We start from the raw sequence: 20,440 nt of genomic DNA, 5'->3' as shown, positions 1-20,440 counted from the left end.
GTAAAGAGGACAGATATAGTTCTGAATGAATGAAGGGGAAGAACTAACAGCAGGAAACAGTCAGTTAACTTGGACACCTGGTAACCATCAATTACATAACAATACAAAGAAATTCATTGCCCCCTGAGGTGTAGTAGTCATAATATTTTGTCATGTCATTGATTGATATTTCTTCTAAAACTTTTTGTGGTGGTGTTCCTGTGATGGAATGAGATGTTTCATTCACAACTTTTTCTAATGCAACCACCTAATCCACCCCCATATGATGCTTATTAGAAGTGAAGTGATAACTTCATCTCCCATAGCCGAATGCAGTATGCTTTTGACCATTTTTTGCTAGCAGTCTCTCACAGAAACTGACTATCAAGTCTGTGTTTATTGATATCTTGGTGGCATTGAACTTCAGTATGGGATCTTAGTACTAGTAGTAGTAGTAGCAGCAGCAGCAGCGTTATTCATCTGTAGATCTCTTGTTACAAGGATATAGGACATAACAAAAGTATTTACAGACCGCATCGTCATAATTTAAAATGCGCCAATGTTTCGGCCAGCGTTGCAGCTAGCCTTCATCAGGGCCTTACGTTAACTGCTAAATGAACACACTTGGTTCCTTAAATAGCTGCACGAGAAAACCGTGTCGTTACTTGATTGGCTGTAAAAGGAGGAGGAGGAGGGGTGAAAGGTATGCTTTATTGGTGTTTCCTTTATTATCTGTCATTGGCTGAAATAGCTGTTTTCTATTGGTCTTTATATTAATCCACCCCATTGGAGGAGACGGACGAATAGCGAACAGGTGATGGCTGTGACGTCACACTGTTTCCATGCTGTCCAGAAGCCGGCTGCGGCGTGCCATTGCTTTGTGTACTCGCGACCACTACTGCGGCTCTCCGCGTGTCTGCATGGGCCGCCACGGCTCTGCCGCCGCTCCGTAGCCCTGCTATTGCAGGCAGCCAAGACCTCGGAAGCTTGTACCCGTCCTCTCTATTCATGTTGACGGGTCTTTTGGCTATTTCTATCGCCTCTCTAATCTTTCTTTTGAAAGTGAGAGGCTGTTTCACCAGGACGCGGGCTTCTTGAAAAAATATTGGTTTCCCGCACTCGTCTCGGTGTTCCGCCACTGCTGACTTAGTGTGTTGTTTCAGGCGGATATATCTTTCATGTTCCGAGAGCCTTATGCTAATCGGACGTCCCGTCTCACCTATGTAGACTAATCCACACGCACAACCAATTTCATACACGCCAGCTGTGTGTAGTTTGTCAACTGCATCCTTGGTAGAACCGAGCATGTCGGATATTTTGTTTCTGCTTCGGAAAATTGGTTTGATGTCGGCTTTTCGTAGAATTTTGCCAATACGTTCAGTGACCCCTTGTACATATGGTAACACAGCAATGCTCTGTGCCTCCTTCTCCTCTTCCCTATTAGTCTTCTCCCTTGTCGACATGGTGCTGTCTATCATCTGCTTCCCATAGCCATTAGTTCCGAAGATGGACCTGAGGCATTCAAGTTCTGTCTTCAGATGTTCTTCGTCGCTTATCCTGTACGCTCTCTTCGTTAGCGTGTGCAGGGCGGACTTCTTCTGCGTGGGGTGATGGTGGGAGGAGGCGTGAAGGTACCTGTCCGTATTGGTTGGTTTCCTGTACACTTTGTGGCCAAGTTTACCATCAGGTTTTCGATAAACTTCCACGTCGAGAAAAGGCAGCACCCCATTCTTCTCTGTTTCCATTGTAAACTGAATTTTCCTATGCTGTTGGTTAAGGTGCTTGTGGAAGTTCTGTAACTCCTCTTCACCGTGGGGCCAGATGACGAAAGTATTATCGACATAGCGAAGCCAACAATTTGGACGTAATGGTGCGGACTGGAGGGCTGTTTCCTCAAATGCCTCCATGAAAATTTCTGCTGCGATAGGCGATAGGGGTGAGCCCATAGCTACACCGTCAGTTTGTTCATAAAATTGACCTCTCCACTTGAAATAGGTGGTCGTCAGACAGTGGCGCACAAGCTCACATATATCAGGTGCCACGCGTTCTTCTAGGATGTTTACAGTATCTGACACTGGGACATTCGTGAATAGGGATTTGACGTCAAAACTGACCATCAGATCTTGGTCCGTAACACGCATTTCCTTTAGGAATCAAGTAACGACACGGTTTTCTCGTGCAGCTATTTAAGAAACCAAGTGTGTTCATTTAGCAGTTAACGTAAGGCCCTGATGAAGGCTAGCTGCAACGCTGGCCGAAACGTTGGCGCATTTTAAATTATGACGATGCGGTCTGATACCCTGAAGAATTTTATTGAAGAAGACAATGGCCGCGGAAGCCTACGCTTACAAAGTATTTACAGGTTTAGATCAATTTAAAATAAGCTAATTCATATACACATATATTTACAAACTTCTAGTTAGAGACAATCATTAGATTTGTTCCTGGTATACAATACTTTTTTAAAAAATAACTTATTTAATAATGTAATGCCACACTGTTCACTCATATTTCACTATCAGTCACTGCACACACTATACATGCATTATTTCATAACACTTAACTCACTACACACACACACACACACACACACACACACACACACACCGGTGATCTCTGTGCCATTTTCTGTACCACAACCTCCCATTTGCTATCCTGAAAAACTGGGTCAGCATCCGTCCATAATGAGTTTGATGTTGAGTTCAGAAAGAGCAAGAGTTGTTAGTATTTTGCTATGCATAGCTTGGGGGTAAGTATTTCTCGAAAGGAACAATTTGGGAAAAAAACATAAAGTGAAGGTTTTATGTGGAATTTTGCAAGTATTATTATTATTAATTTGTATAACATTTTTTTTTATAAGACCTTTACTCTGTTTTATCGAAGTAAACCTTCAATGTATAAAATGTATTGCATAACAGGTACATTTTAGCTGCCTTTTTAAATAAGTGTGTGTTTGCAATTTCTTTATTCTCTTTTAGTAATTTATTGCCACAGTTCTATTGGTAGAAAATTCTGTTTTGAGTTTTATGTTTTTTTTAAGTGACGGTGAGTTGAGTCTATCTGTTGTTGCGTGGTCATGGACAGACCTGTTTGTGCAGTTATTACCAATGTTATTTTTGACGTATATAACTGACTGATAAATATATTCACATGGAGCAGTTAAAATGCCCAGTGTTTTCTACAGATCATTACAATGAGCTCAACTAGTAGTTTTGGTTATTATCCTTATGGGTCGTTTCTTGAGTTTGGAAATTGTGTTCATATTTTGTGCATTTGTTCCCTAAAAACAGAATGCCATAGCTAAGAATTGAGTGTACATATGAATAATATGTAAGTAAAAGACACTGCATGTTTCACAGTGATGATAGGATTCTAAGGGCATAACACGCTGATAACATTCTGTTTGCAAGTACCTTTGTGTGTTCACACCACTTCAACGGACAATCAGTATTCATTCTTAGAAATTTTGTGTTTGTTACACTGTCTATGGAGGTGCCATCTACATTTAATTTAACATTCTCATTTTTCCTCTTCAAACTGAAATTCATGGCATTAGTTTTCTTTATGTTCAATGTCACTTTATTGCTTATTGACCATTCATAAACTTCCTTGAGAGCTTCATTTGCTTTCTCGGCAAGGAGTTCTCTTGTTTTCTCAGTGACTATAATATTGCTGTCATTAGTGAAGAGAATTTTTTCAACATGAGTACCACTACTGGGAATGTCATTGATGTATATCAGGAACAGTATTGGTCCTGACATGCTACCTTGCGGAACCTCTATATTAATGTATTTTGATTCTGATAAATGTTTTACTAACTGTTTAGATCTATTTGAAGTATGTGTTATCTCTACTCTTTGTATCCTATGTGTTTGGTATGACCTAAACCAGTAATCAGCTACCCCTCTTATTACTAATGCTTGTAATTTATTTAATAGAATCTTGTGGTCGACTGTATTAAATGCCTTAGAAAGATCCAAAAATATGCCTGTGACACACTCATCTTTATCAAGAGCATCAAGTACAACTTTTGTGAAAACAAACTATGATTTGCTTACAAGATTGTATTTATTCAGGTAATTCATTAATCTGTCTTTCGTAATTGCTTCTATTATTTTTGATAATGCTGACAGCAGGGAAATGGGCTGGCAATTTTCTATGTATTCTGCATTACCTTTCTTAAGCAGAGGTAAAACTCTTGTGTGTTTTAACTCCTCTGGAAATGCCCCTGATGTAAAGGGATTCATTTATTATATTTGTTACGGGGCTTTGTATAGTCCCTATGCATTGTTTCAGTACACACACTGGTACTTCATCTTAACCTATGAGTTTTTATTTTTTATTTTTTGAACAGTTTTTTTGTTTCATTATCTGTGGTTCGAAGAAATATCATTGTATGTAGTGCCACATTATTTACTCGTGTTATATTTGTTTTACGAAATTTTTGCTGTAATCTACTTTTCCTACCTGTGACAACAGGTATTTGACAATGTGTGGTCATAGATCCACCCCCTATACTCTGATGAATCAGCTGTACCAACTGTCCCTTCCCAGCCCTAGTACCTTACTCCTATTAATTTGTGGTATAATGACTTTTTCACCACATAACCTTTTTGTTCAACTACTTCACCTCTCACTCTGTTTTGTGTGCTGCAAGACCAGTATTTATTCATTTATGCTTGAACATATTCTTTATACGATTTACATGTGTTGCTGACCCCTGTTCCCCATGATTTTGCTTCTCCTTCGAACCTACTCGTCACGAGTTTGATTTTTGTTGTTTTGCTGTGTTGTCGGGCAAGATGCCCTCAAACTGTCTGATGGAGGCTACTGGGTGTATAGTTCCCTTACGAGAGAAATGATGCAATTATTATTATTATGTGCGATTGGACCCATACGGATCACACAAAGCTTTTCCGATTCAATTTTTTAATTCTCCAAACTTCTCTCATTCTTTCCCCTGTCCATTTTGTCCCCTGTCTCTTGCAAACTTCATTCTCGGGTTGTACTTTCCAACTATTGATTTTTTGCCTGTATACATTTCTGTTTATAACTTCTGAAGAATTTATTTGTGCATTTGCTAGATCTGTTTTGGTTTCTTGTATCCGGGGTATGGTTTTCAAATTTTCAATGTATATTAAATCTTTGTGGGAGGGTCTGGGTGTTGGGAGTCTGTGGATATGACCGTCAAATTTTAGTCTTCTTTTCCGGATGTCTGCGGCGAGGTTAGATAATTTTTCTGTAGTTTTCCGAGACTGTAACCTGTATCCATCTTCAGTTCTTTTTGGGCCAAGAATCTTTCTGATAATTTTGCGTTCCTCTTTCAGGATGCCTTCCAGGTTGCCTTTTCTATGGAGTGTGAGTGTTTTGCTGGCATATAGTGCTTCGGGCTTGATTACTGTATTGTAGTGTCGTATTTTTGAGTGAATGGAGAGACACTTTTTATTGTAGATGTTGTGGGTTTTCCAGTATGCTCTTTTCAGTTTTTGCAGTTGAACTTTTTGTGTAGTTTTCTCTCCCCCTGTGGGTTCTAGGACCTCGCCTAAGTATTTAAAGAATGGAACTCTCTCAATTTGTCCATATTTTGTAGTCAGTTTTTGAGTTTCAAATTTTGAGCAGATGAATTTGGTTTTTTGGAAGGAAATTTGTAGCCCAACTTTTTCGGCGCATTCTTTGAGAATGTCTATCTGTTTAATTGCTGTGGTCTCATTTTCTGCTAGAATGGCCACGTCATCTGCAAATGCCAAGCATGAAATTTTAATACCATCTTTAGATCTTCCTAGTTGTATAGGCTTCCAGTAATTTTGATTCTTCAGTTCTTTTTCCCATTCTCGGATGACTTTGTCTAAGACAAGGTTGAAGAGGAGTGGAGACAAGCCGTCACCTTGTCTGACGCCGGTTTTGATCAGGAAGGGCTCTGATATTTCACCCAGGAATTTTATCTTAGAAGTTGTGTTTGTGAGCGTTTCTTTGATAAGGTTTAGGGTTTGCGGATCGAGTCCTAGCTCCTCAAGGATAATAAAGAGAGATTGCCTATCGATTGAATCATAAGCCTTTGCGAAATCAACAAAGGAACAAATGATCGGACTGTTTCTGACTGCTTTGTATTTTAGTGTTGTCTTCAAATTGAAAATTTGTTCTGCACAGGATCGGTGAGGGCGAAAGCCAGCTTGGTATTCACCAATACTGTGTTCGAGTTGTTCTTGTGTTCGTTGAAGAAGACAAGCTGAGAGGATTTTATAAGTGACTTGGAGAAGGGAGATTCCTCGATAGTTGTTTATATCTGCCATGTCTCCCTTTTTATGCAGTGGATGAATTAGGGCGCATTTCCAATCTTCTGGTAGTTTTTCTGTCTGCCAAATGTCTGTGATGATTTGAGTGAGTTCTTTGAGGGAATTTGGTCCAAGATTTTTAAGTAGTTCTGCAGTGATATTATCTTCTCCGGATGCCTTGTTGTTTTTCAGTCTATGAATATGTCTTTGGATCTCCTCTAGTGTAGGTGGTGGGGATTCTGGATTTGTGTAGACAGCAGTTTCTTGAGGGAATCTTGAAGAAGGTTCAGGGCAATTGAGGAGTCCGGAAAAGTATCTTGCCAGCTCCTCACAATTTTCCCGATTTGTGAGCGCTAGTTTTCCATCTGGTTTTCTGAAACATAGATTTCTTGAGCCATATCCATTGATACTCCCAGCAAAGGTCTTATAGAAGTCTCGTACATTATAGTTACGGAAATTTTCTTCAATAGACTCACACTGTTCCTTGAGGTACTTCCTCTTGACTTGTCTGATTGTTTTTGCCACTTGTCTTCTGGTGTTGTGGAAATGATCTAGATTTTCTGGGGATTTTTTACTGTTATACTTCAGAAAGGCTTTCTTTCTTTCTTCCAGTGCTTTTTCACATCCAGAGTCCCACCAGGGGTGTTTTGTGTTCTTTTTCAATGGGATCAGTTCTTTTGCCTTCTTTGTAATTTTTGTTCGAAATTTTTCCCAAGAGTCAGCTGGTTCCTTTTCCCACTCCTCCTTCAGATTGGTTTCTTTGATTGTTCGTGTGTCAAATTTCATCATGTGTGTTTTCTTCGGATAGAATTTTTTTGGGGTGAATTTAACTTTAATGCATGTTAAGTAGTGGTCTGTGTCAATGTTCGCCCCTCTGCGGACTTGGACATCATGGATCTCTTTCTGTACGAAATAGGAGATGGCAATGTGGTCAATCTGATATTCGCCAATCTCTTGTATGGGGGACCTCCAGGTATTTTGTTTTCTAGGTTTTTTTCTCAAAGATGTAGACATTATTTTTAGATTATTTTGTTGGCATAGTTCAATAAATCTCAGTCCGTTTCTGTTGGTGAATCTGTGTGCTGGATATTTTCCTACAGTTTTTTGGTGTTCTTTCTCTCTGCCAATTTGTGCATTGAAATCTCCCATTAAGATTTTGATATCATCCCGGGGAATTTTGGCCATGACATCTTCAAGTTTAGTCCAGAATTTTTCAGTTTGTAGTTGGCGTTTTTTGTTGTCTATGTTTGTGGGTGCATGAACATTTATCAATGTGTATTTCTTGTTGGCGCACTGGATACGCATGGTCATGAGGCGATTATTTATGGAAGAGACCTCTCTAATTGAGCCTAATATATTTCTGTGCACCGCAAATGCCACGCCCAGGAGTGGCATACCATTGGCAATTCGTTTGTCAGTCTTGCTCTTGAAGATGCAATAGTTTCCATAGTCTATTGTATTTTCATCCGTGAATCTAGTTTCTTGTAACGCTAAGATCTTAATTTTTTGTTGGTCTAGCTCTGTTACTAAGTTGTGTAATTTTCCAGGTTGAATTAGGGTCTGAATGTTAAAGGTACCAATGTAAATGGGAACCTTGGGACGAAGTTTGCTTGAGTACTCTGATCGTGATGGCCCGGGTTCCCCAGAATCCGAAAACCCAGTTGTCGTCTGTCGACGAGTGGATTGGTTACCACCTGGGGTAATTCTCTCATTACTCTCACGAATCATGATAGCTTGTAAGTTTTGGTCCAGTGTTTCCACTGGGTGTTTAGAACCAGGGATTGTCAGTTCCTGGAGCATATAATACAGCCGCACCTACTAGATGGACAGACGCTGACCTCGCTGCCGCTCGACTCGAGTACAGACGCATTGAGGATTTGGAATGTCAGATTTTTTTTCAAGGTTTTCTCCTATAGATCCGCCGTGTTCTGCGTTAACAGGGTCACCTCGTGTAGGATGTGGCTCTTCACCACGCACGGACGGTCTTGGACGTAGCTTCCTCAGAGGCAAAGGTCTTGCATACCTCCTCAGCTCATCCCTGGGGTGGTGAGGACCAGTACTGAGTCAACCCCAAGCAAAGGTGCTACCTTTTATATACATTGGCGTCATTTTCTATGTCACATGAACAATACGTTTTTTTATTTCTTGTTCACACCAAATTTGGACTTTTGTTTCCCTTCATTTTCTGTTCTGCATTGTATCTCAGGAAGTGCTTTTTGCTCTATTTTTCTCAGTTTTCCCTGAATCACACTTGTGTTGCCTTTACAAGAAGATTCTGCGTGTGAAATATTACGACTAAGTATTTCATGGTCATTATTGATACTTTATAAATTATTACAGTATATTCTACGTTTCTCATTACATGCTTTGGTAGATTTGCTTTGCTCTTGCTTTATGTTACTAATGTCATTAATTGTTGTTTGTGTTACTCCATTTTGATCCTGCGACTCCTTGATTTCATGGTCAGTCAACATATTAATTTCTGACTTACAAACTTCTGATTTCTTACCCCATTCTTATTTTTCATAATCTAGTTTCTTGCAGCATCCTTCAGTTTTCACTTCAAGGTTTATTATCTTTTGTTCCAGTGCATCAAACTTAGTATTACGTTGTGCTGTTCTCACATTAATTTCCTTTAATCCATTATCTGTTTTCTTTTGTGCTACTTTTTGTTCTTGCAAAATTAATTTTCGCATAGACATCATATGTAATGATCATCGTACTGAATTGATGAGGTGTCAGCTGATGCTGTATGATAACTTAATGTATGTAACTCATCTGTTGGCTCATTAGTAATGTTGACGTCAGAGTCATTTTGTCTTATATTGTCATTCCAATCAATCACTTCATTTGACATCTACACCTACATCTACATCTACATCTACATCTACATACATACTCCGGAATCCACCATACGGTGCATGGCGGAGGGTACCTTGTACCACAACTAGCATCTTCTCTCCCTGTTCCACTCCCAAACAGAACGAGGGAAAAATGACTGCCTATATGCCTCAGTACGAGCCCTAATCTCTCTTACCTTATCTTTGTGGTCTTTCCGCTAAATATAAGTGGGCGGCAGTAAAATTGTACTGGAGTCAACCCCAAATGCTGGTTTTCTAAATTTCCTCAGTAGCAATTCATGAAAAGAATGCCTCCTTACCTCCAGAGACTCCCACCCGAATTCCTGAAGCATTTCCATGACACTCATGTGATGATCAAACCAACTTGTAACAAATCTAGCAGCCCGCCTCTGAGTTGCTTCTATATCCCCCCTCAATCCGACCTGATAGGGATCCCAAACGCTCGAGCGGTACTCGAGAATAGGACGTATTAGTGTTTTATAAGCGGTCTCCTTTACAGATGAACCACATCTTCCCAAAATGCTACCAATGAACCGAAGACGACTATCCGCCTTCCCCACAACTGCCATTACATGCTTGTCCCATTTCATATCGCTCTGCAATGTTACGCCCAAATATTTAATCGACGTGACTGTGTCAAGCGCTACACTACTAGTGTAGCAATCAAACATTACGGGACTCTTTTCCCTATTCATCTGCAACAATTTACAATTATCTATATTTAAAGTTAGCTGCCATTCTTTACACCTATCACAAATCCTGTCCAAATCATCTTGTATCCTCCTACAGTCACTCAATGACGACACCTTCCCGTACACCACAGCATCATCAGCACACAGCCGCACATTGCTATCCACCCTATCCAAGAGATCATTTATGTAGATAGAAAACAACGGCAAACCTACCACACTTCCCTGGGGCACTCTAGATGATACCTTCACCTCCAATGAACACCCACCATCGAGGACAATGTACTGGGTTCTATTACTTAAGAAGTCTTCGAGCCACTCACATATTTGGGAACCAATCCCATATGCTCGTACCTTAGTTAGGAGTCTGCAGTGGGGCACAGAGTCAAACGCTTTCCGGAAGTCAAGGAATATGGGATCTGTCTGATACCCTTCATCCATGGTTCGCAAGATATCATGTGAAAAAAGTGCGAGTTGCATTTCACATTAGCGATGCTTTCTAAAGCCATGCTGATGCATGGACAGCAACTTCTCTGTCTCAAGGAAATTCATTACATTCGAACTGAGAATATGTTCGAGAATCATGCAAGAAACCGACTAGGTACTACACATCCTGGGTTTACATTGTCTTTGTTTGCCACTAAATCTACATTTTTATTGTCTTCAGTATTAATTAATTCTACATTACTATTGAAATTATTTGTGGCTGCTTCAAAATTCTCAGTGAGATGATTGGTTTTTTAATTCTCTATTTCAGATTTAACACCAAAGGCTGAATCTATGATTTTACTAAAATTATTTTTGACTGAATTTGACATAAAATTAAACCCATATCTGATTTCACTACCATTTATTTGTATCTGACCCGCCAAATCGTCCCTACTGCTGTGCAACTGAATTCCTTTTCTACTGCCAAAAGCACATCTCAATTCTTTTATCCAGACATTTTACTATTACTGATGTTCCAATTACAAATCTTAAAACTGCTAATGCAAGCATAAAACTTACTCTACTTTTCTTCCTTGACGTATTATTGCTGATTCTCACAGCTGTTGGCTGCACGCCTAGCTGCAATTCCACTTTTGTTGTGTGCTGAAACAGACACTTCAGATGTGCCCTATACTGCTAATTGCACTCACCACTATGTGCTGTCACTGTACATGTTGTGTAGGGATGTGTCCTGCTGCTATGGACACTGCGCCATCTTGTAGCATGACGAATCTTTAAGTGATGATTTACGATGTAATCCCATCGGCCATGCACACAATATTAACTTTTATTCTTTTAGCTCTTCAGCACTTCCTATTCCTAATTTACACCAACATCACTTTCATAGCAACAAAAAATTTGATGTAGTGTCATAAATTATTATAGTTCAACAAAAGCTCAATAACAATTCAAATACAATTCATTATCTATTGTTCTCTAGCCATTTACAGTTTACATGTACACAGTCCTTCCACAGTTCGCTGATTGGGTAAAGTTCACAGTTCTTGCTAAAAAAAAAAAGAAAAAAAAAAAGCATAAAAGCTAGCCTCCTCATTTGAAAGCACTTAAACTTCATTCAACTTCAGCAATATTCCCCGCAAAGGTTGCCATGTATGCCAAGAGAGAGAGAGAGAAGAGAGAGAGAGAGAGAGAGAGAGAGAGAGAGAGAGAGAGAGAGAGAGATAGGGAAAAGGGGTGGGTTACATTTGTATGATAAATACCTTCCGTCAGAAATATCCCATCAGCAGCTACTGTGGTGAACACGGACAGCACTCAGAGTGAAGACTTGTACACCAGTCTGTGTGTATGACAGCACTGGGCAATGAGAGCCGTGATTGAGGGAGTGGCAGTCACCCTCTGTGCTATGGCCCGAAGAGCACTAATTGCAGTGCCCCTTGCACCTCCATTGGCAAGACTGGTGACATGTATGACTATGGCAGCTGTCAGAAATGTGGTTGGCACCAAATACAGTTTGCTAATGGTTGTGGTTAAACAGTTTACCATCCATATCTGTGATTTTGTTGCCAGCAGACTGGAAAGGTGGCAGCCTAAAAGTACACATCTGTGTTTCATACTGGTGGGGTCCATGCTGATAGTTATATATACTGATAGCAAACTATGACTAGACCTAATCTATTCACATGTACAGTTATGGTATAGAATAGTTCACCCCCCACTCCCTCATCACCCTTCCATCTCTACCCCTAATAGTACTAAAGACCCGTTACTATTTAATAATTAAAACAAAGCATTTATCTAACTTTACACAGACCCTTGTCAGCTTTCTTTATACTGTCAACATCAAGATCTGTCTAACGCAATTATTTGAGGTATACAGAAACACATTCTTGAGGCCAAGTGTTCTGGTAAGTTGTAGGAATAGTGTTTAATAAAGCATTCTTATACTTTGTTCATAAATAACTGAGAATGTTCAGTTTCCTGCCTGATATCCACTGACAATGTTTTATAGACTTTTTCACCAGAATACAAAACATTGTCCTGAAAGCTTGTACCCTAGAGCCAGATGGCGTAGTGCGGAGAAGATGGTGCTGTACAATTAAATAGTTGTTGTAGTATTTGTTGAAAGGGGCAGTAATGGACAACGGGAAGTTTCTCACTAACAAAGAGTCTATAGCCTCACCAACATGTGCACTACTTCATCTTTATGAAAACCACAGTGTTACCTACTTCACTGGGTATTTGTAATTGTGATGATGCATTAGATCGCACTTAACTGAATAGAAATGCAGTAGTAGTACAGGATTATTCTAATTAAATTTAAACTTTCAAACTGCTGCAGAAATAATACCACTGGTCAGAATGCCATCAAATTGCAACAGAATATTATTGGAGAAGGGGGAAAACATATGGCAGAAGAAAAATAAACAGTTACAAAATGTAGCAATAGATGGCACTTTAAGCATCATAATTTAATGATTCTCTACTACAAATGAGAAATGAATCATACAACAAAGCCTAAGGTGTACGTTTGACATTAAACAAACTGTACTACTCAGTGTGCATGGGCTTACAGGTGTGATACTGTTAATTACATAAGCCCATCCACCATGGCAAGGTCAGATCACGTCAGATGGGAAAAATCGGTTTTTAACTGTCCTGAGACGAAAAACTTCATGGAAATCATCAATCAAAATCAAATTGGATTATTAATTTCTGTGTGACTGGTACAAAACATGTTCAAAATGCTGTCCACCGTTTTCTGCAACAAGTTGAATTTGAGAAACAGCATGTTCCACAACTGATGGAAGTGTTTCCGGTGTCACGTTCAGGATGTGTTCCACAATGTGTGCCTTCAGTGCAGCGAAGTTGGCAGTCGGAACACTGAACACATCATATTTCAGATAGCCACACAGCCAGAAGTCATATAGATTAAAATCAAGTGTTCAGGATGGCCAGGCTGTATGGAAATGGTGGCTGATAATTCTAGCATTTCTGTAATAGTGCTTCAGCAGCTGGTTAACTGGATTTGCAATTTGCGGAGGTGAGCCATCTAGCATAAACATGATCCCATCCACACATCCACGCTGTTGGAGAGCTGGAATGACATCATTGCACAAAAGACACTCACAGCGCTTACCAGTGATGGTACAGGGAACAGGACCTGAAGCTCCTGTCACTTCAAAAAAATTTGACACTATGGTAATTGATGCTGTAACCCCTCACCACACAGTGACTGTTTCAGGATGAAGTGATACTGGTTGATTTGCAAGTGGATTTTCCGTTGCTCATGTTTGAAAATTCTCTGTATTCATATATCTTGTGAAGTGGGCTTCATCTGCCCATAAAATGTTCCTCTGCCAATCATTGTCCACTTCCATGTGAGCAAGAAATTCTAAAGCAAAGGTCTCTCATGCTGGTGGGTCAACAGGAAGCAACTGGATAATTTCTAATGGATAGCAAAGAATGATTTTTCATAAGATTTTACTTACCATGCTCATTTGTATGTCCAGTTTTTGGGCAATTCTCGATGCACTACACATTTGTACACCACCAATTGTCTCTTCCTCCATTGCTGTGACCACTGCTTCCACTGACGTAGAATCAATTCATTTCCTCCCTCTACCACGTTGCACACAAAAAGGGCCCGTCTTTTCAAATTTCTGAATCATTTTTCCAGACCCACGGCAGTCATCAGACCAATGCCTTTGTTCAAACACTTCAGGGTCCCGAACTTCTGCGAGGCAGTCATGGCAAACGTCGCACATTTGAAAGGAGGAAAAACCATGTACCCGTCATGTTTATACCAACTTCAGAGGGTCGCGCACATGACAGGTGTTTTCATTGATGTATTGTGACATACAGCGCCATCTATTGATCAAGTTTCATACTATTTTTTCTTCTTCTGCTATATGTTTTCCCCCTTCTCCGATAATATTCCATGGCAATTTGATGTGATTCTGACCAGTGGTGTAATTTCTACATCGTTTTGAAAGCATAACTCTAAATATAATCACCCTGTAGTAGATGATGATGATGATGATGATGATGATGATGATGATTTGGTGTTCATAATCCTGATTTATATAAATTGCCACCAGGTAGTGTTCATTACTGCCAGTCACATGGCTATGATATTGCGTTCTTTCCTTTCCTTTGTTTACAAAAGTTACAAAATGTTCTTGATATCTGCAAAGTTACATTGACCAATGTTGTATTTTCTAACAGGTGAACCATATGCTGAATCAGCTAGACAGAGGAAATATTTTAAACCCAGCTGGTGGTACAGAGACTACAATGAATCTGGTATATATTCACTATACCTATGCTGTAGTCGTGGTCGCAATTAGTTTTTCACTTAATTGATTTCTATAAATATTGACAGGGTAACGCTGTGAACTGTGCTTTGTATAGTGTGCAGCTATAATTTTTGTCAGATTTAGTCAAAAATTAGTTATACTTCTTAATGGGATTGTTTGATATTTGTCATAATGGAATTGTTAGGAAGAAATGAATGTGAAGTTTGGGAGTCAGCATTAATTAATTCCATAACTACAAAGCACGTGTGTGAAAGTTCCTGGTTATTGATATGGTTTTATTTCATATTATTTTGAGTCTGTGAGAGTTATTCACTTTCCTAGGCAGGTATATAATAACTAGAGTCCAGATTCCCGTGTAAACACAAGTTGCATGAATTTTTGCATGTGTGGCCATTTGCTGGTTAAATGTATATGTTGAAGATGGTATGATTTGGGACACTTGTAGTGCATGTTATATCGCATTCTTGACCTTTGTGTATGTTTTGCAATAACGTGCATGACACCATCTTTTATAGATTTATTCATATGAATTACGCCAAGGTGCAGAACATAAGCAATTGTGCGAATTTGTTGCAGTTTGTGAACTTCATAGTGAGCTCAAGTGCCCTACTTCAGCTCGGTAGTTGTCGGTAGAAGTCAGAATACTTTGTGCTAATAAAATAAAATTAAAAAAGGGTATTATTTTTATTGTTGTTGTTGCACAATGCTGCTCCATATGTGATGAAGGCTGGAAAAGCTATTAATTTTTTTTATCATAACTTGAAGTGTCTAACATTGCTGGCCCATGTGCTGCATCATGTAACTTTAAAGGTGGTCTAAAATTTGATTGTGTGAATACACTGTTACAAACAATGATACAAATAAGGATAATTGATTCACAAAATACAAAGGTTTGAAACTGCTGACAGCAATAAGTCACATGCTGCCCTTTTTTCCAATTGAAGGTACTCCTAAAAGCACTTGTCCGTGTTGCTGGATTTAGAGATCTTTTTCCAGATTTAGCTGTGCCCCTACAACCTTTTTTAACCAGGTGGTTGTACCCGGATTAATGCTGCCATATTTTACTTTGGTGATTTTGATTACGTTGTCAGTAAGAGGCACTGAATTCCTACAGATCTATTGAAGGTGACATCCCTTTGCTTCATTCTAGTGAAGAGACTTAAGGTACTGCAGTGTAGGTTTTTTACTTCATTTTTGGGCTGTAGGTTTTTGAGGTCAGTAACGCAGTTTGCATTAGAGACGTGGTAGTGATATTCAAGGAAACAGATATGAGGCAAGCCGACATTTACATCAAATCAAATTTTGTGCATTTTCCTTTGGAAATACCAAAGTTGCGACCACAGCCGGAATCCCGGACACTTATTGAAAATGTTAAAAATCTTTGCAATCATCCTGTTGATAAGTGGGTGTTGCTGATTTTAAGATAACGAAGTTATTAGATCATATCCTGATTCTGAGTTTACAAAAAAGACAAATAATATTTTCTAGCAAAAGTGTAAAAAAACTTGACCATACTTTGTCCTACATTTCTTCACCTAAGTTTGCATCTGTCACTTCTTGTGACATAGATACAGCATTTTCTGTCACATATTTTAATTCTTTATCTGCCTTATTATGCATGTTTAATGGTATGACATTGCATGAATTTATGCATGTTTTACGATTTGATAGTGCATGAAAATCTGGGCTCTAGTAATAATATTATTAGTAATTTATTAAGTAAAGATATTAGCTCAACAAATAATTTAGTTGCTGAGTCACCGATAGACACATAAAGAAGACAAGAGATGCCTGCTAGGTTTCAGATGAAGTCTGGCACATTGTTTAATCAGCTAGGAAGTTTCAATACTACACACACTCCCATGCAGAGCGAAAAATATGGTATTTACTCGTGTATAAGACAACCCTGAATATAAGATGCACTCCCTTCCCCCCTTTATGAATGGTTTCTTGGGAAAAATTTGTTTTTTTAACACACTCTGACTAATCAAATTTACAAACTCTTATTAGTGATAGGCATATGTCTAAATAGTTAACATTATGCCTATTCTGTATTTATAACATTTATTTATTGTTGACACTTTGATACGATATGGGGAAAATAATAAGCAAAAGGAAAATTTGTAATTATACTCTGCATTCTCTTGCTGGTGTATCTGTAATCCTATACTTTGTATTTTCTTGCCTGTCCACATATGTTCCATCAAATGTCTGTTTTTCACCTGTGCTCTGCAGATATGTACATGGGCAGGGGGAGGGGAAAAGGTTGTTACATATGGCTTTCGACAACAACATACAGCAGGTCATTTGGTCAGGGATTGTAAGTGGATATCTATTGCTGCCGTTAAATGACAGAACAGGATATTTGGTAAAATAAAGAGAATATATTCAAATTTACAGTATACAAGGGGCACGCCTAGGGTTGGAAGTTACCAGGTTTAGGCCAGTTTAGGAGATTGAACTTCTAATTGAAATGGGCAGCAGAAGGGGAGATGGTTCATGTTAACTTACGTTGATGGCCAATCATGAAACGTAGAACTGGTGGCTTTGCCTGCCATGAAAGATGTCAGTTCTGTTTGAGGTCTGGATCACAAGAGAGTGAGGCAACTGTGTTCTGCACTGCAGAATGCTCCAGGATCCACACATGTTACCTGTATCCCACCTACACTGTTTGCCAAAACCAATGGTGTGAATTCACCAGCAGTTTCAGCAGAGGGGTGTGGGCATCTCTTGTCAGCAGCGTGAACTGGACGGAACTGCGTTGGTTCTGAAAGGCAGGCAACTTGTGTCATGTATGCACTACGGAAGTTGCTTTGGGAGCAAACTTGTAAAGATTTGACTGGGGTCTTCTTAATAAAATTTTTTAAACCAGTTGCTTAAAATATTCCTTGACTTACTGCCATCTTGTACATTGCATACCCCTTCAAGAGGAGTGGTGACTCACATTGTTTACAAAAGGATGTCAGTCACTACTGGAAAGACGGTTTGCACTAGTGGGAGCCTTAATGCTGTGGGAGGGTCCTGTTACAATTGTTTTCATTTAGTGTAAGTGGCAGGAGACTTAGAAGTAGTGAAGTTTATCAAATTTCATGAGATCAGAAAACAGTAAAATATTAACTGTTCAGATTTTGTGCCACAATGAACAGCTCCTGTAATAAATGAAATCATCATTGTCCAGATTATCAGTTCTTAAAATATACAAAGTTAAAATCATTAAAGAAAGTTTCACAAAGGAGGAATGAACTATTGTGGTTTCTGTTAGGTTGAGGAGGAAAAAATCTATTATTAATTTACTGTTTCAGTAGTAAACTCATTGTCATAGAAAGCAGATGCCACTGATCTTTAAATGGTTTACAGCCCCCCCCCCCCCCCCCCCAAATGCGAAGTTATTTGTATTTTCTGGAAAATATTAAGTCGTTTCTACATAGCTGAACTTATACCAAAATATTAGATTCAACAACAACATGACAGAATACTTCATCCTGTAGTAATCAAAGTATTTGTTTAAAAAACATAATAAATCAGCTTACTGCAGAACATCAACACGTGGTGTGGGTTAGAACTGGACCAAGTGCATTTGAAAAAAGGTAATAACCTAAGTAAAAACTTCTTATGTCGTCTGACTAGTTTTTGCAGCTAGTAGTTGCACAAAGTTGCTAAGGCTACAAAACATTAACACATTTCAATAAATGGAGATGTCACTTACTAAGTCGTAGAGATAGTGTACCATAAAACATGTATAACCCAAACTTTATCTATATTAACTCATGTTAAAATAGAGAGGTACAAAGCCTTTTTTTATACTGACAACATCCTGGAGTAATGGATGAAACTAGGGGATTGCAAAGGCTGCGCATCAAAACCGATAAATTTCTAATTTTATCAGTCTACCTACTCAATTTACGTTACCTTACATCACCGCATAGAGTAACAGTCCTTCAAAACATTTTGCACACTGGCATACTTAGGCATACAGAGAGAGAGAGAGAGAGAGAGAGAGAGAGAGAGAGAAGTATTACAGCCAGATTAGAATTCCACAGTAGTTTCGACTGGAAAAAAATTGTAGCATAAACTAGCCAGACCATCTAATGAGTTATCACTGCCTTAACTCCGATACATCATTGAAAATGGCCAATGCTGCTGCATCACAGTGAAAATCTCAGAAAAGCAAAAGGAAATATATACCTATTCATTTAAAAACCGTTTTAAATTACCTCATGGGATACTAGTGTGTATGTATATCAATTAGTTTTACTCGTGAATTAATTAGTTAAAACTGAGACAAATGATAATTAACAAGGTAGAAATGTGACCAAGTAGTGGTCTGAAGGGTGGCTTGTCTGACTAATAGTATAGGTCTCAAAATGGGTAGCTACAATTATTATTTCTCATAAGTTAGTGCTCAACATAGAACACAATATTATCCAGCTGCCAAATGAGGATCTGGTATGATCTTAAATATTTGTGGGGTGAGTGCACTTTGCGTAAGGTTTTCGTAGTCATAACACAGTTTTGACTTACACTTATTAATTGTTTGACTTACACTAATTAATTGTAGAAACCGCATAGTGCTTTAAATGCTTATCTAATTACCAGAAGCACAAAACAAAATCATCAATGTGTGTCAAATCATTACATCTCATTTATAAAAAGAACATAAGGCAAAAGTACTTGAGGGACCAGATCTGTCATAAATCGTTAGTATCCATTAGAAGTACGTAAAAATACTGCTCATTAACTCATCAAAACCATGGTATGACCATAAATCCCTTTAGCAGAGGAACACAGGAAAAGTTATTGAGTTTAATTTAAGGAGAAAAATATGAAAATGCACCAAGAAAGTACAAGATCTAATTCTTAGAGTAACTCATAGATTTAATATTTTTCCCAGTAGCATCACTCAACTGCAGTGTTTTACAAACAACAATTATCAACAAACTGTTCTCCATAATTAAAATTACAACCTGAAAAAATGAAGGAAAAGACCAGAACAGCTCTTGCTTGATTATCAATTGAAAATGAGGATTCGTTACAACCTTAGTTTTTCCTCTAAAATGACAAAGTTGTGGAAAAACTATCTGTCTTGTCCACTGATCTTAGAGTTTACTGTTTTCAGATTATCATGGGACTGTCACATGGCATAAAATAAGCTTGTAAAACAACGCTGTAGGCATGGAGAAACACAAGGCAAACTCTAATAAAAATAATTCCCTATCCTCATCCATCCGTAACACTTCACATGAGGAAGGGAAAGACTGCAGTGAGTTTATAATCAGTTAGTAAAATATGTAAAGGTTCACACCTAGAATGTGGTTCTGTGTGACAGAATCACATGCATTGCTCCTAAACAAACGTCCGACTGACAGGAGAGGAATGTGTGGGTTATCCGGCAGGGGAGAGCTGTGTGTGCGTGGCTTTGACAAAATTTAATGGCACTTCTCTCTATTAGGGTGATGGAGTGGGGTATTATCTGCTGTGTAATGCATGTCTTGTGGGAGGGGAAAGAGCAGAGAGGTAGGCGCAAAGGACGAGGAAGAGTGTGAGAAGGGTGAGGTGTAGGTGGCGATCTAGAAGCAAACGTTCTTTGAAGCACAGCTGATGATGTTTACCAGCAGTATAACACTAAGTATGCATACAAATATATGAAGACAATGCTGGCTAACAGACAATCAAACTCCGGTAATAATCCACACAGAGCGAGACAATATTTGTACTGAAAAAGATTTTAATTTTTGTATGATGATAAATATAGCAGGTTAATTCAGATTATTAGTACAGTACTTGCTGTAAATTTAAAACAGAAATATGGGGACACAGTGAATCTCTGTATTGATTTTGAGTGAACACAAAATTAAGAAAATACAGGCCAGTTG

At 38.7% G+C, this 20,440-nt stretch overlaps 1 protein-coding gene across 1 annotated transcript in view; it reads left to right on the top strand.

The window, feature by feature from the left end:
* LOC126249022 (uncharacterized) overlaps positions 1–20,440 on the top strand; it is a 907,745-nt gene that overhangs the window by 368,627 nt on the left and 518,678 nt on the right. Inside the window, exon 11 of the mRNA XM_049950624.1 lies at positions 14,476–14,553. Within this exon, the coding sequence (XP_049806581.1) occupies positions 14,476–14,553 (78 nt within the window). The remainder of the gene's footprint in view (positions 1–14,475; positions 14,554–20,440) is intronic.

The sequence above is a fragment of the Schistocerca nitens genome, chromosome 3, assembly GCF_023898315.1.
Source record: "Schistocerca nitens isolate TAMUIC-IGC-003100 chromosome 3, iqSchNite1.1, whole genome shotgun sequence".
NCBI lineage: Eukaryota > Metazoa > Arthropoda > Insecta > Orthoptera > Acrididae > Schistocerca > Schistocerca nitens.
This window is presented reverse-complemented; position numbering and strand designations above follow the sequence as displayed.